Below are 12,599 nucleotides of genomic sequence, written 5' to 3'. Positions count from 1 at the left end.
ATAGAACTCTTTGCCTTAGTGGCCTCTGTGCCAGGGAAGTTAAATGGGAAGAAACTGATGGGCTAGGGCTGGGGCAGGCTGTGGCTCTGTGCCAGGTTGCAGGAGTTCCAATTGAGACAGCCCCAGAGAAGCTGGGGTGTAAAGTCACCGAAAGTTCTGTGAACACATTTAACATTTATTGAATGGCCAGCTATCAGTCCTGGGGAGGAAGGCAATGACCACCATGGAGAATGTCACCCTTTTGAACATTTAGGTGCCTGACAGTGTGCTGGACACCCTCAGAAACATATCTCACATCCCTGGATCCCAGTGATGTAGATAACTGTTAGCATGCTTGTTCTCAAGACAAGGGAACCGAGGCACAGAGAGGAAAAGTAACTGCCACAAGGGAAATCTGGTAAATACAGTAAGAAGACATCAATCTGTCCTTGCCTGTCTGTACCATGTGATAGGATAAACACACCAATGTAATTAGTTTGTGGGGTGAAAATGTTATTATCAGGGTTGTGGGATCCTCAAGGAAAGCAGGTTGGTATTAGGACAGAGAGAGAGAGGCTCCACACACTCTCCCTGTGAGGAGCTGGTCACATCATGTTAGCTTTTGGGTTTTCAGCACAATGGTTACTTGTGACCTCCAAGGGCTGATGTTAGCTGGGACTCTGACCGTCTGTGCAGTGCCTAGCATGTGTCAGTGCTTGACTGGCACTTCTTGAGATATTGTTGGATTTAAATCTCTCTGCCAACAATACAAGTCGGTGGTTCATCAAATTAAATGCTCACTGGGTACTTAACCAAGGAGCAGTCAATACACTGGACACAAAAGCCGCAGCGTGGAGCATCAAGAGCCAGAGTCCTTGTGCTCAGGGGACTCTGCAGGAGAGATTCCAGTAAATAAACAGACAAGAAAGTGCAGAAGTGTAGCTGCAAGGAGAGGGGCAGCCGTCTGTGGCATCCCTCACACACTCCGTGTCCAGAATGGACTCTCAGCTACATGTCTTTCAGAACCAGCTGTCTGCTGTCAAAAGCTACCTTTTCACAAACTGCATCTCCACGGATTTCAGAATCTGCAGTCACCAATGTCTGCTCATCTCTATCATGGACACTGTGGCAGTGTGCGATTGTGCAATATTGTGTGCGGATAACTGCCTGCAGCTATGTCCAAAGTCTTGGTGAAGCCACAAGTTCACTCCCTACCTCCCTGCCCCTGGCCCCTTCTACAGGAATCTGGTTGAGACATTTTACTTAAATCTATTTTAGGATAGTCAATGTACAGCATCCTCCAGAGGTTGAGGCCACAGATAAGGTACCCGAGAACTGTGTCTCCCAAGGGTAAGACAGACAAATTTGGATAATCTCCGCACTCTGACCACAGCATGTCAACTCATTGAGGACAAATAGATACTGTGAAAGGAATTAGTTATGTGTCTTGCAGGGCCCCGAAGCAAGTTGTATTTTGTGGGTTTTATAATTTACCTAAGTATCTGACTGGCTTTTAGGGGTGTTCTTCTTTCAGGAAGCTTTGGAATATGGCTCTGCCTGTTTCCACAGCCTCTCATTATGCTCAGACCAATGATCAAAGATCAAAGACTAGAACTCCCAATTGGCAGACTGTGTGTGTGGATCATGTCTCTCCAGAGCTTCCATTCCAAACTGCCCAAAGCTGACTGGTTCTCGGAGGCCCGAGGTTCTGAACAGCAGTGCCAACACTAGGCAGAAGAGGGCGACAGATCCACACTCAGGGAGAGCTCCCATGCCTGGCTTGCCCTCTGTGGCAGGCTGATTGGTACTGTGAGGGCCACTTCAGTTGAGTCTCAATGAGATGAAAAGACTGCCCCAAATTAGGCCCCTGGGGACACTGGGGATTAGAAGCCTCATTGGACAACTTGAAGCTTCTCTCTCAGAGCACTTCATGCAAAACAGAGAGAATCCTAATTGTCTGGTTAGTAAGTGGCAGGGTAGGGCATGAGTGCCAGCATTCCAGCGCCCTGACTGTGAGGGTAGGCACATTGTCCATTGTGGTTTCAACTGGTCCCGGACAGATTGCTGCCTACTTACTGCAGGATTGACTTCTGTCCCCTTGGCCCTGGTTCTTTGTTTCAGAGTAAGCACACAATAAGCTCACATAACTGCTTTGAAGGTTGGCAGAGACACTCTGAGTTAAAGCCTCAGTCTGGCCCTTTGTTTCATGTTGTGCATCCATACACTGCAGGGGGTCTGTAGGCTGTGGGTTGTAACAGCGACTGCTGAACAGTTACCCTAGGCCAGGCAGGCACTGCACCCAAAACGGTTACTATATTATTTCATTTAACTCTCCCAAGAAACCTGTGATCAGTATTCTCACTTTTTCATTCAGAAAAATAAGGCCTGAAAATGTGTGCCTAAGTTCACATGACAAGTGCCCCTGAGCGCTGCTGGGTTCCCAAGGCTTCTGACAGCTTAAGTCCTATAGCCCAATCCCACCACAAGCTGTCCCAGTGTGTTGCAGCCAAGACATCCTATTCTGTTAATGATAGAATGATCATAGTGAAGGCACATGATATTTGTCCAGAAACCTAGTGGTTGCAGGCTCTTGCTACTCTGAAGTTTAAGGTTTCCAAGAACTAGGCAAACCTTAAGAAGCATGTCACTGTAATTGCCCATTGGTTCAGAAAATTGATAAGACTAAGTCTAAACATTTAAAGTCAGAGGAATTAAAGCTTGGTCCCCTGAGTTGTGTTACTATATTATACTATATTGCTTTCTGGGGAATAAGGGGACAAAGCTGTCACCCATCCCAGTTACATATGCATCTGAGACTGCACGGAGGAGTATCTCTGAAGCCACCACTGTACTGAGTCTGTGGGGTACCTACAGCAGGTACAATTAAACATCGAACACACAAGCCATCCCATCAGCAGTATATAGCATAATGGGGTATTTGTCATGTGAACTTGGACAAAAACTCTCAGGCCTTATTTTTGTGATTAAGACATGAGAATACCGAACACAGGTGTCTTGAGAGAGTTACATGACATCATACAGCAATGCATGACATCATACAGCAATACATGACATCATACAGCAATACATGACATCATACAGCAATACAACCTTTGCTCCAACTACTCTCCCCTGCACCTTCTGAGTGTTGAGATCCTAGATGGGTGACACCATGTCCAGTTTTTCTATTGCTGGGCCTCCGTCAACTAGGCTACATACAGCCTCAGCCCAAACTTGTTTTGGTTTTTGTTGTTGTTGTTGTTGTTTTTTTAATGTTCTAGAATCTTTTTTATTGGCTTGTTCTGGTACCTATTCTTCATAGAGTGGAAACCTGTAGGAGGCCCGCTTGGAGACAAGCTATCAAAACAAAGCCCCCAAATCATAAGCCTGTGCCAGCTGCAAGCCCGAGCACCTGCCTTTTGGGGGAAGGAGGAGACAAAGCCATCACCCATCCCAGTTACATGTGCCTCTGTGGCTGCACGGAGGGGTTTCCCTGAAGCCATTGCACTAGGTCTGCAAAGTGTAGTACCTACACCAGGTATAATTAAACATCGAACACACAAGCCTTCCCATCAGCAACCTGCATCCCACTTTCAAGCCCGTTCCCTAGAACCTTGTTTCCACCTGCGTTCTCCCGCATCTCCTGACCTCACTCCTTGGTTTTCTCTCTTGGCTTGCAGCATGGCAGCATGTCTGCCTCTTGAGATTGCTGTTCCTCTAAGCAGAGATCAAATCTGACTTTTGGCTTCCCTACAATATCTAATACCCTAGTGGTACTCAGGGAATGCCTGACTCTTAGTAGAAAGCTAAAAAGCAGACACCTAATATCACACACACACACACACACACACGCACACGCACACGCACACGCACACGCACACGCACACACACACGCACACACACGCACACACACAGACACCAGCACTAGAAGTACTGAGTAGGTGGGTTCCTTCCCCTAAGTCATACCTCCATTTACCAACGCGGTCTGAAAGCCAGACTGCTGGGAAAGGCCAGAATTGTCAGCCTCTGGCTCTATGGCTCCCATCTCTGGCTCCATTAGTGTCTGGAGAATGACTTTACCCCTCCTGCACACCACAGCCACATCTGCACAGTGTGTTGCAGGAGAGCTGCGTAATTTATAATGTGTTAGTCTGCGGTTGGAGACTAGGATTCTCAAATCAAGCCCAGTGGAGACATCACCTGGAGAGTCTGTTAACTTGAGATTGAAGCCATAACTTCGTTCAGGATTTCCCATCCCTGCTCATCAGGTTCTTCCCATAGTGGAGTGAGTAGGCCCTTGTCTGGCTGGGGGCGGGGTGGGGGGGGATGATCTTATGTTAGTTTATAAACCTGGGGGTGGGGAGCAGTGATTAAATTCTGGCAAAAGTTATATCAGGTCAGCAGAGAATCCTTCCAAAAGCTTGCAGTGAGATGCAATTAGCTAAGGATAGCCCACAGTTCCTCATCTTCCAAAGCCAGCCCCTTGGTATATGGGCGTTACCTTGCTTTTCAGTGCAGTCTGCCTACATAAAGCCTTGGAAAATGGGTTCCTATACCCAGTTCCTGTGCTCTAGCTTCCCGTGCTGGACTAGGGAAGAGGAAAACGCATTGAGTGTAGTTCAGATGGCTGCTTACTGTGCTGGTCGCTCCTGTCCCTTGTTCCATCCACTGTGCCATCGGGAAGGATCCTCAAGAAGTGGCCCCCGTTGCTGCAGTAGAGCAGTTTGGGTTTTTTGTAGTTTCCTAGAGGCAGATCGAACCTCTCAGTCAGGGCTGTGAAGGTTGTGATCTCCCCTTCGGCCATGGCTCAGCAGTAACCGGTGGTGGTACGCTAGGCACTGAAAGAAATGAAACGCACCTGTAGACCGTTCTTCCAGTAAAGGTGTGATGGACATAATCAGGAAGGGAAGGGTCACTCGAGGCCACAGACTGTTCAGGTGATACCCAAGGTGGATAGGCCTATGGGGTGGCGGGTGGTAGAAGGGACAGATGGTTCCTGGCCTGAGAGGTTTTCCAGCCAATTCTCTCTTCTCAGTTGGACACAACTTTGCAACAAACTAGATTTTTTCTTTTCTTTCTTTTCTTTTTTCTTTTTTTTTAGAACTTCAAATTTAATCACTTGGTCAAAAAGAAAAGCATTATGTCTTGGTCCCTCCTTCTGGTCTACACACATCTTCAAATTAAATACTCAAGTTGCACTAAAATAACACCTGGGGTCTGGCTAAAACCCACAAAAGCCAAGAGGCCAAGGCTGAGGTTTTATTTTCCACCCTCATACTGTTTTGACTAGGTGCTGCCAAGCCAGAGTGGGGCAGAGGTCACAGATGGCCTGAACGTTTGAGCACCTGTGAACCAAGGGTGCTGCAGGGCCAACAAAGGGTTAATATGTATGGAGACTGTCTAAGTTTGCTGAAGGAAGGAAAGGACGCAGAGAAGGGAAGGAAGAAGGGAAGAAGGGCTTGGGGCCTTTAAAAAAAGCAAGCATTGCACCCAGGACACTTTCTGAGACAGAGCATCTGAAGGCTGTGCTTGGCCACTGCCTTGTCATAGTCTTCCACAGACTCTCTTATCACATGGAGAACTCAGGTCTGTCCTTGTGTCCAGACCACCTTCCCTTAATTGTTTTCTAATATAATCTGTACACAGATATAACTAATATAATATATACTACACTATGATGTACAGATATACACTAATATAACATTTTATATTATATGTATCTATATATAATATATAAATTCATATTGGTATAAAATATATCAATTATTGACACAGGATACTTGAAAACAAAATCAATAAGAGAGAGAATTTTAAGCCATGTATTTGCCCAACCATTTAGGAGAAGAAATTTCTAATAGCTACAAAGACAGTGAAAGTTTTTTGTTTTAGTTTGTTTGTTTAAAGAAGAGCAGGGAGCTATATATAAAAAAAATATATAAATATATATATATATAAATATATATTATAGTGGTTTTATAATAACAATGATCATCATCAATTAACAACGTATTTTGTGCTGAAGGATAATATTTATTAATTTAACCATGATCCTTTAATGTGGATGCTAATACTCCCAATATAAAAATTAAAACAGGGGCTGGAGAGATGGCTCAGTGGTTAAGAGCACTGACTGCTCTTCCAAAGGCCCTGAGTTCAGTTTCCAGCAACCACGTGGTGGCTCACAAACCATCTGTAATGAGATCTGATGCCCTCTTCTGGTGTGTCTGAGGACAGTGCCAGTGTACTCACATATATAAAATAAACAACAACAAAAAAAACTTAAAAAAAATCTTTTAAAAAGTGAAAACAAAGCTTGGAAGTGTTAAATTGCTTGTGTAAGGTCAACAAGCAAGATAAGTCTCAGGATGGGTCAGTGAACACAAAGCCCCAGTTTACGCTTAATTGCTGAGAAGGTTACATGATTTCATTGATATGAAAGTATTGGGACCAGAAGTGGGGTTTTTACCCATTGCATCAAATGCACACCAGCTCCCATGAACTTGCCTTCTAGCTTACTATCATGATCGAAATCTCCAACAACCTCCTTTGCATCTGTTTCCTGCTCTGTCTGTAGCAGGATTCCACATAGCTGCTCAGTCCAGAAGAAACTCATGCCAGGGGCCAGCCACAATCCCACGTCCCATGCCCTATTGAGTCCTGCACAAGTACTCATGGGAAACTATTCCATCATCAACCAAAGCACCAATCTGGATAACTTATCTTTGTGACCAGAACCAGAGCCTGAATTGGAAGCATCTACCTTTTTATATCTGCTCTTGGTACATTTTCCTACTCTGCACTCTTACAGGCCAGTTATTGACTTCAGCTTCAGATATTGTTTGGGATGCCCTTGCAAAGATACTCCCCCAATTTAAATATACATATACTTTCAAAGACAGATTATCACAAATGGCTCCTCAACAAAATGGTGCAACATTGTTCTTGCCACATAATACGGCAAGAGACAGAAAATGTTTTTGTTTTTTACATCAGCTGCAGAAGAAGGGTTTGCCTTGCATGACACTTTGTATTTTCCTTGCAAATTCTCAATATTTTCCTCTCTCAAATGTTTATCCTACTCACATTCCTTACTCTGCTTCTTTCTGAATCACTTGATTTTTTTCCCCCTGAGAAGTGCTGGGGATAGAGTCTCCAGTATATTAACTTCTTGTTGTTTTGGGGCAGGGTTTCTCTGTGTAGCCTTGGCTACAACTCACTTTGTAGACCAGGCTGGCCTTGAACTCATAGAGATTTGCCTACCTCCTTAGTGCTGGGATTAAAGGCATGTACCGCCACTGCCCAGCTCTGCATATTAATTTAACATGCACTGTACCACTGAGCCACATCCCAGCTTCCTGGATCCCCTATGATGTAAAGCAATATCGCTCTTTAAAGTGTGACTGATGCACGTGTCTCTACTAATATTAGCCCATAGATTCCTCTTTTTTTACAATGTCATTAAGAGATCATATAGTTTTTTTTTTTTTCATTTCTTTTTATCCCCAAGTATCCCCAATGCTTCCTAAGTTGTGTACTTAGTTTTCTGTACAGGAAACAATAGCCACACTGGTATTAATCTTAGTAGAATAGAACTTTCCTGTTGCCTCAGGGTCTCCTCCACTGGTGGTTTCTGATTGCATTTCTTATACTTCCTAAGCTGTGTACCTAATTTTCTATACAGGAAACAATCATCATACTCTAATGGCTACCACTGGTATTGTCAGTCTTAGGAGAGTAGAACTGTCCTGTTATCTTCTCCAATGGCAGTTTCTGTTTGCATTTCCTCTCATATGGGCCAGTATACTACATGTCAAGGATTGCCTTCCTTCTTCAGTCCCAGCTAGAAGTGGCTGTTAGGTTGTTTCAAAGCGCTGGGCATGGATTTGGCTCTTCCTGTCTGGATCCTTGCCTCTAACAATTGGGATGAAGATGAACAGTTTGATACACCAGAAGGCTGGATGGGATTAGAGGTACCAACTCTGGCTAAGGATTATACTAATGTTCTCATTTTCATGTGTGTATAAGCTATGTAGTCTGAATGTTATCCCCTCAGAACCTTTAACAGTTTAGTGACATTGGCCAGTATCCAGCAGGTCCTTCTGGCCCTACTGGAATGCAGTGAGAACTGTGGTATCTACAGTTCTTTATTCTCTGCCTGCTTCTCCTGTAAGCAGGACAGTCATGGGAGAGCTATATAGTTTGAATACTTCCCTCTACTAACCCTGTAGCTCACATTTGTACATGAATGCTGAACAGCACATGTTGCCTCCTTAAAATAAGCCTGGCATCACTATGCTATGGAGCTGTTAGCTGTGGCAGGTGGATTTATGAATCATCTGAAGCCATAGGGTGAGGCATGGAAAACCTCCTATTCTTAATTTTATTTACAATTTATCTATGTTTCGAGAATTGGACAGTCCAGAATTCTTTGGCTTATCCATTGTTTGCTAGTGGATATGAATAAAGGAAGTATATGGCGTGGCAAAAACCATAAAAAGCCGCAACATTAACAGGTCCCTGGGAATTTACACAAATGCTTCCATAAATGAATCCATCAAGTCAGTGAAATCAGGCGTTAAGTATAGTGTGGATTTGCAAGACCTGCTTTTTATTACTGTTGTCTGGCTTAGTGGTTATCTGAAGAGGGAATTTTCTGCATGGGAGATGGGGAAGATCAAATCCAATGGGCGGCCTCTCATCCTTTTACAACAAACCGGCTCCTGGATTTGGGACACTGCTGAGATTTTAGGAAAGCCAGATGATTTTCTTGGTTTGCTAGTGACAGAAAAGTAAGAGGAACACTAAACCAATGGGAATGTGCATGTTAGAGCTGACAGAGTCAGTCGGCTGTGGCCTCTGGATCAAACACAGGAAGTTATAGCCTTGTCATTTTGTCATTTCTCCATGTGGGATACCAAGTATCTACTGCACAGCCCTGGGCATGCACACATGGACTGTGAGGACGTGGCAGTGCCGCTTACCCGGGAGATATTTCCTCTAATGATCCCCACGCTACCTGCTGCACTGAGGCCTCTAAAGGGTTAAACAAACACAACATTCAAAAAGCACTTGGGAAGGCGTAAAAATGTGACCCAACCTGTTAGACATAAGAGCACATGGTTCTGTTAAACTGGCTGAAGCCTGATGTGATCTGGGTCAGCTGTATTTAAGATAATTTTTTATTTATTATCTTTCATGTGTGGCATAAATTAGCTAAGATTCCCTCGTATTAAATCATAAAGGTGATAACAGAGAAGACGAAGGAGGCAAAGATTGACTATTGTGTAATGGAGAATTCAAGTCATTGTTGCAGATTCAGATGTGGGCATCTGGACAGTTATGAAAGTGACTCTTGGGGACTGGAGGAAGGTTTATAGTTCTGAGAACCAAAGACAAACGCACATTGACACCTGTAGGTCTGTTTTAACCCTTGTTGCTCTTTACATTACTATTCATGTACAAAGGCATTTTTCAAACTGCATAAGGCCATTAAAAATAGTGGGTTTCTATTAAGGGAGTCCTCAAACCTAGCACATATAAAACAGGACTTAGCTTCAGTTCTATATACTGTTCATGTCTCTATAAATGAACCACCCAGAAGCCTTAATACTGCCCCTAGAGATGTTATCCCACTTTAGATTTTATTAAGTCAGATATGTATGTTAAATGTTAAAAATAAATAAAATGCATTTTCAGCTAACAGCTAGTAGAGGTTAGAGGGATGAAACAGAGTAGGTAAAACTGCATTTGTATAAATTATCCAGAAAAAAATTTAGAAAGGTTAAAATAGTATTCAAAAATAGATGAATAAAATCAATACAAGCATATTTATAACCATAATAAATGTAAATGGACTAAATTATTTAGCTTAAGGGTGCTTTAAAATCCGTATAGGCATATATATTTTGATTACAAGAGATACATTTAAAATATAAGCATACAGAATGGTTAAAGCAAAAAGGTAAAACAAATAAACCGGCTTCAGTGGCACACTATGGATAAGTCAGCAAAACTCAGTCTTAAAAAAAACAACCAAGTGGAATGAAGAGGCAGCTTATATGTGGGAGAAATTTCTTACGAGTTGACAAATGACTTGCCAGCTGTCAAATGATTAATATCTAGAATATATAAAGAACTCAAAAAAGTTAAATAAGAGAAAAAACAGCCCACTCAAAATATGGACTAAGGAACTAGACAGAGTGTTCTCAACAGTAGAAATACAAATGAGAATTCACTTTTAAGAACTGATCACCATTCATAACCATTAGGGAGATGAAAGGGAAAACTACTGTGAGCTTTGTCTCACCCCAGGCAGAATGGCTGTCACCAAGAGAACAAATGGGATCATGCTGGTGAGGATGTAGGGAAAGGGGAACCTTTAGTGACAGTTGATAGGACTGGAAATACAGTTGATGACAGCATAAACCACAGCAGGACTGTGGATATCTGTGTGGACACTTCTCAAAAAGGTGAAACTACAACTCCCGGGAAAATGGCCCAGCCACACCATTCTTGAATACATAACCAAAGCACCCTTATGTCCTATGGCAGAGTCACGTGCACCGCCAAGCTCACTGCTGCTATATTCACAATAGCTATGAGATGAAGTCAGCCTAGATAGATGTTAATCAGCCGATGAATGGATATCGAAATGAACATTCGCCAAAGGGGATTTTGTGCACCCATAAAGAAAGGTGAAATATAAAGTTTACGGGAAAAATGGATGGAACTTGAAAATATCACATTAAGTGAGGTAACCGGGGTTCAAAAACACTGTGCTCTCTCTGATATGGAGATCCTATCTTCTAATTTTTGTGTTATGTATATTTATGTGAGCATGAGTGTGCATAGAGACTAAACAATTAGAAAGAGGGCCTTGGGAGGGGACAAACAGGCTTTGGGGGAGAGGGAAGGTGACAGAACATATGTAGGAGTGGAAGGAGGGGTGCCAGGGATGAGAGGGTTAGGCAGGTATAAGGGGGAGGGAGGTAGAGAGGAGAAGGTTCAGGTAAGTCAGCCCAAGATAGGCATGTAGGGCAGAGCCATGAAGAGCGACTGGGGAGAGGAGTCTGTCAGTAAAATGCCTGGTCCTTAAGGAGGTCATGGGTTCTGATCCTTGGCATCTATGAAAACACATGGGATGTAATCTGTAATTCTAGGGCTGATGAGGCAAAGACAGGCGGGTCCCTGAGGCTCAGTGGCCATCAAGTGAGCTCCAGGTTCAGTGAGAGATGCTGTCTCAGAAAACAGTACAGACTGATGGAGGAAGACACCCAGGGCTGACTTCTAGCCTATGCATGCACACAAACATGTACCCATTACCCCCCCACACACACACACTCTTTCTTTCTCTCAAATAAGTATTTTAAATTTTTAAACATGATAGACAAATAATAATAAAAGGTTAAAAGATGCCCTGGTTACATTAGTATGAGATAAAATAATTCCAAAGTAAAAAGAATGATTAAAAACATGAAGGAATCATCAAGCAGTGATGAATGGAAAAATTCAACAGATAGATTTGAAATTTCCAAGTTTATGTATATCTGATGATGCAGCTTCCATGTATTCAAGGTTTAAAAAAAAAAAACAAACCAAGAAGTTGATAACCTCATAATGATGAGAATCTTTGGCCTACCTTTGCCTTGGACAATAGTACCAACCTATAAGCCTACAAAGAAAGATGCAGATGATAGAACGCCATGACCACCGTTTAACTGAATACCTGTCTGAGAAGATCTTCACTTACCAATAGAGTGACCACCATTACTCTCAGAGATCCGTGGGATATTTACCAAGATTGCAAAAGCAAGACTCAACCCAGATAGAAGCATTTGTTTTCCCAGACTACCGTTTGAATAGAAAGCGCTCCCACCCATCAGATGGTGGCAAGGCCCTCTCACCTTTTAAAGTTCCCAAGCAGATTCCTCTTTTCTCCCCTGCCCATCGCTGACCCCACGCAGCTCCCACCTGGATAGCTGTGGCCTGCCCAGCACTCTGGTCTCTAATAGCGCTCACTTCAGCCCTACTGTTCAGTCCTTCCCACCTCAGAAACCTGAGAATTGCTCCCCCCAGAAGATGTTTGGCTTGGCAGACTTCTGCTGCCTTTAGGAATAAGTGTAGATTCCTGTCACAGCCTCTGCAGCTTTCATGATCTGGTCTTTGCCTAACTCTTGCCTTGTCTTACCGGCCTTTTAAAACCTTCTCCCTCTTCTAGCCCTTATCCCAAACCCGACAGCAACAGGTTCTTTCTCTCCTCCACTGTAGCCCAGCCAGTCATATCATCCCCTCAAAAATTCAGCTCTCACAATTCCTCCTCCAGAAAGCTCTGTGTAGACACACTTTCCAACCTTGACTTCCCAAAACCCATCCACTCCACACACACACCAGGTCAGATGCTGGTTCTTTGGGCTCCTTCAGCAGCAGTGTCACTGCCAGCTGTGTTCCATGGTCACACCCCTCCAATGCATTCCTGCTGCTGTGGTAAGCACCAAAACCTTGCTACAGCCTGCTGGAAGTCCAGGCCTTGGTTTCCCTCACCTCATCTCCTATCTGGAGTCCTCTGCAAACCTGCCTTCTACTTCCTAGAGATTATGGCCCTTCCTCTTGCCCTGGGCCGC

The 12,599-nt window shown here is 43.6% G+C and overlaps 1 protein-coding gene and 1 long non-coding RNA gene across 4 annotated transcripts in view; one reads left to right on the top strand and one right to left on the bottom strand.

Moving 5' to 3' along the window:
* Nucleotides 1–12,599, top strand: part of LOC143434334 (uncharacterized) — a 314,842-nt gene that overhangs the window by 187,241 nt on the left and 115,002 nt on the right. The window lies entirely within an intron of this gene.
* The window catches only part of Fgf1 (fibroblast growth factor 1), an 87,864-nt gene that overhangs the window by 14,909 nt on the left and 60,356 nt on the right, over nucleotides 1–12,599 (bottom strand). For all 3 annotated transcript variants that reach the window (XM_076912738.1, XM_034518568.2, XM_076912739.1), the window contains one exon: nucleotides 4,615–4,817. In XM_076912738.1, the coding sequence (XP_076768853.1) occupies nucleotides 4,615–4,783 (169 nt within the window). In that variant the 5' untranslated portion in view covers nucleotides 4,784–4,817. The remainder of the gene's footprint in view (nucleotides 1–4,614; nucleotides 4,818–12,599) is intronic.

This window comes from Arvicanthis niloticus, chromosome 14 (genome assembly GCF_011762505.2).
Source record: "Arvicanthis niloticus isolate mArvNil1 chromosome 14, mArvNil1.pat.X, whole genome shotgun sequence".
Taxonomy (NCBI): domain Eukaryota; kingdom Metazoa; phylum Chordata; class Mammalia; order Rodentia; family Muridae; genus Arvicanthis; species Arvicanthis niloticus.
This window is presented reverse-complemented; position numbering and strand designations above follow the sequence as displayed.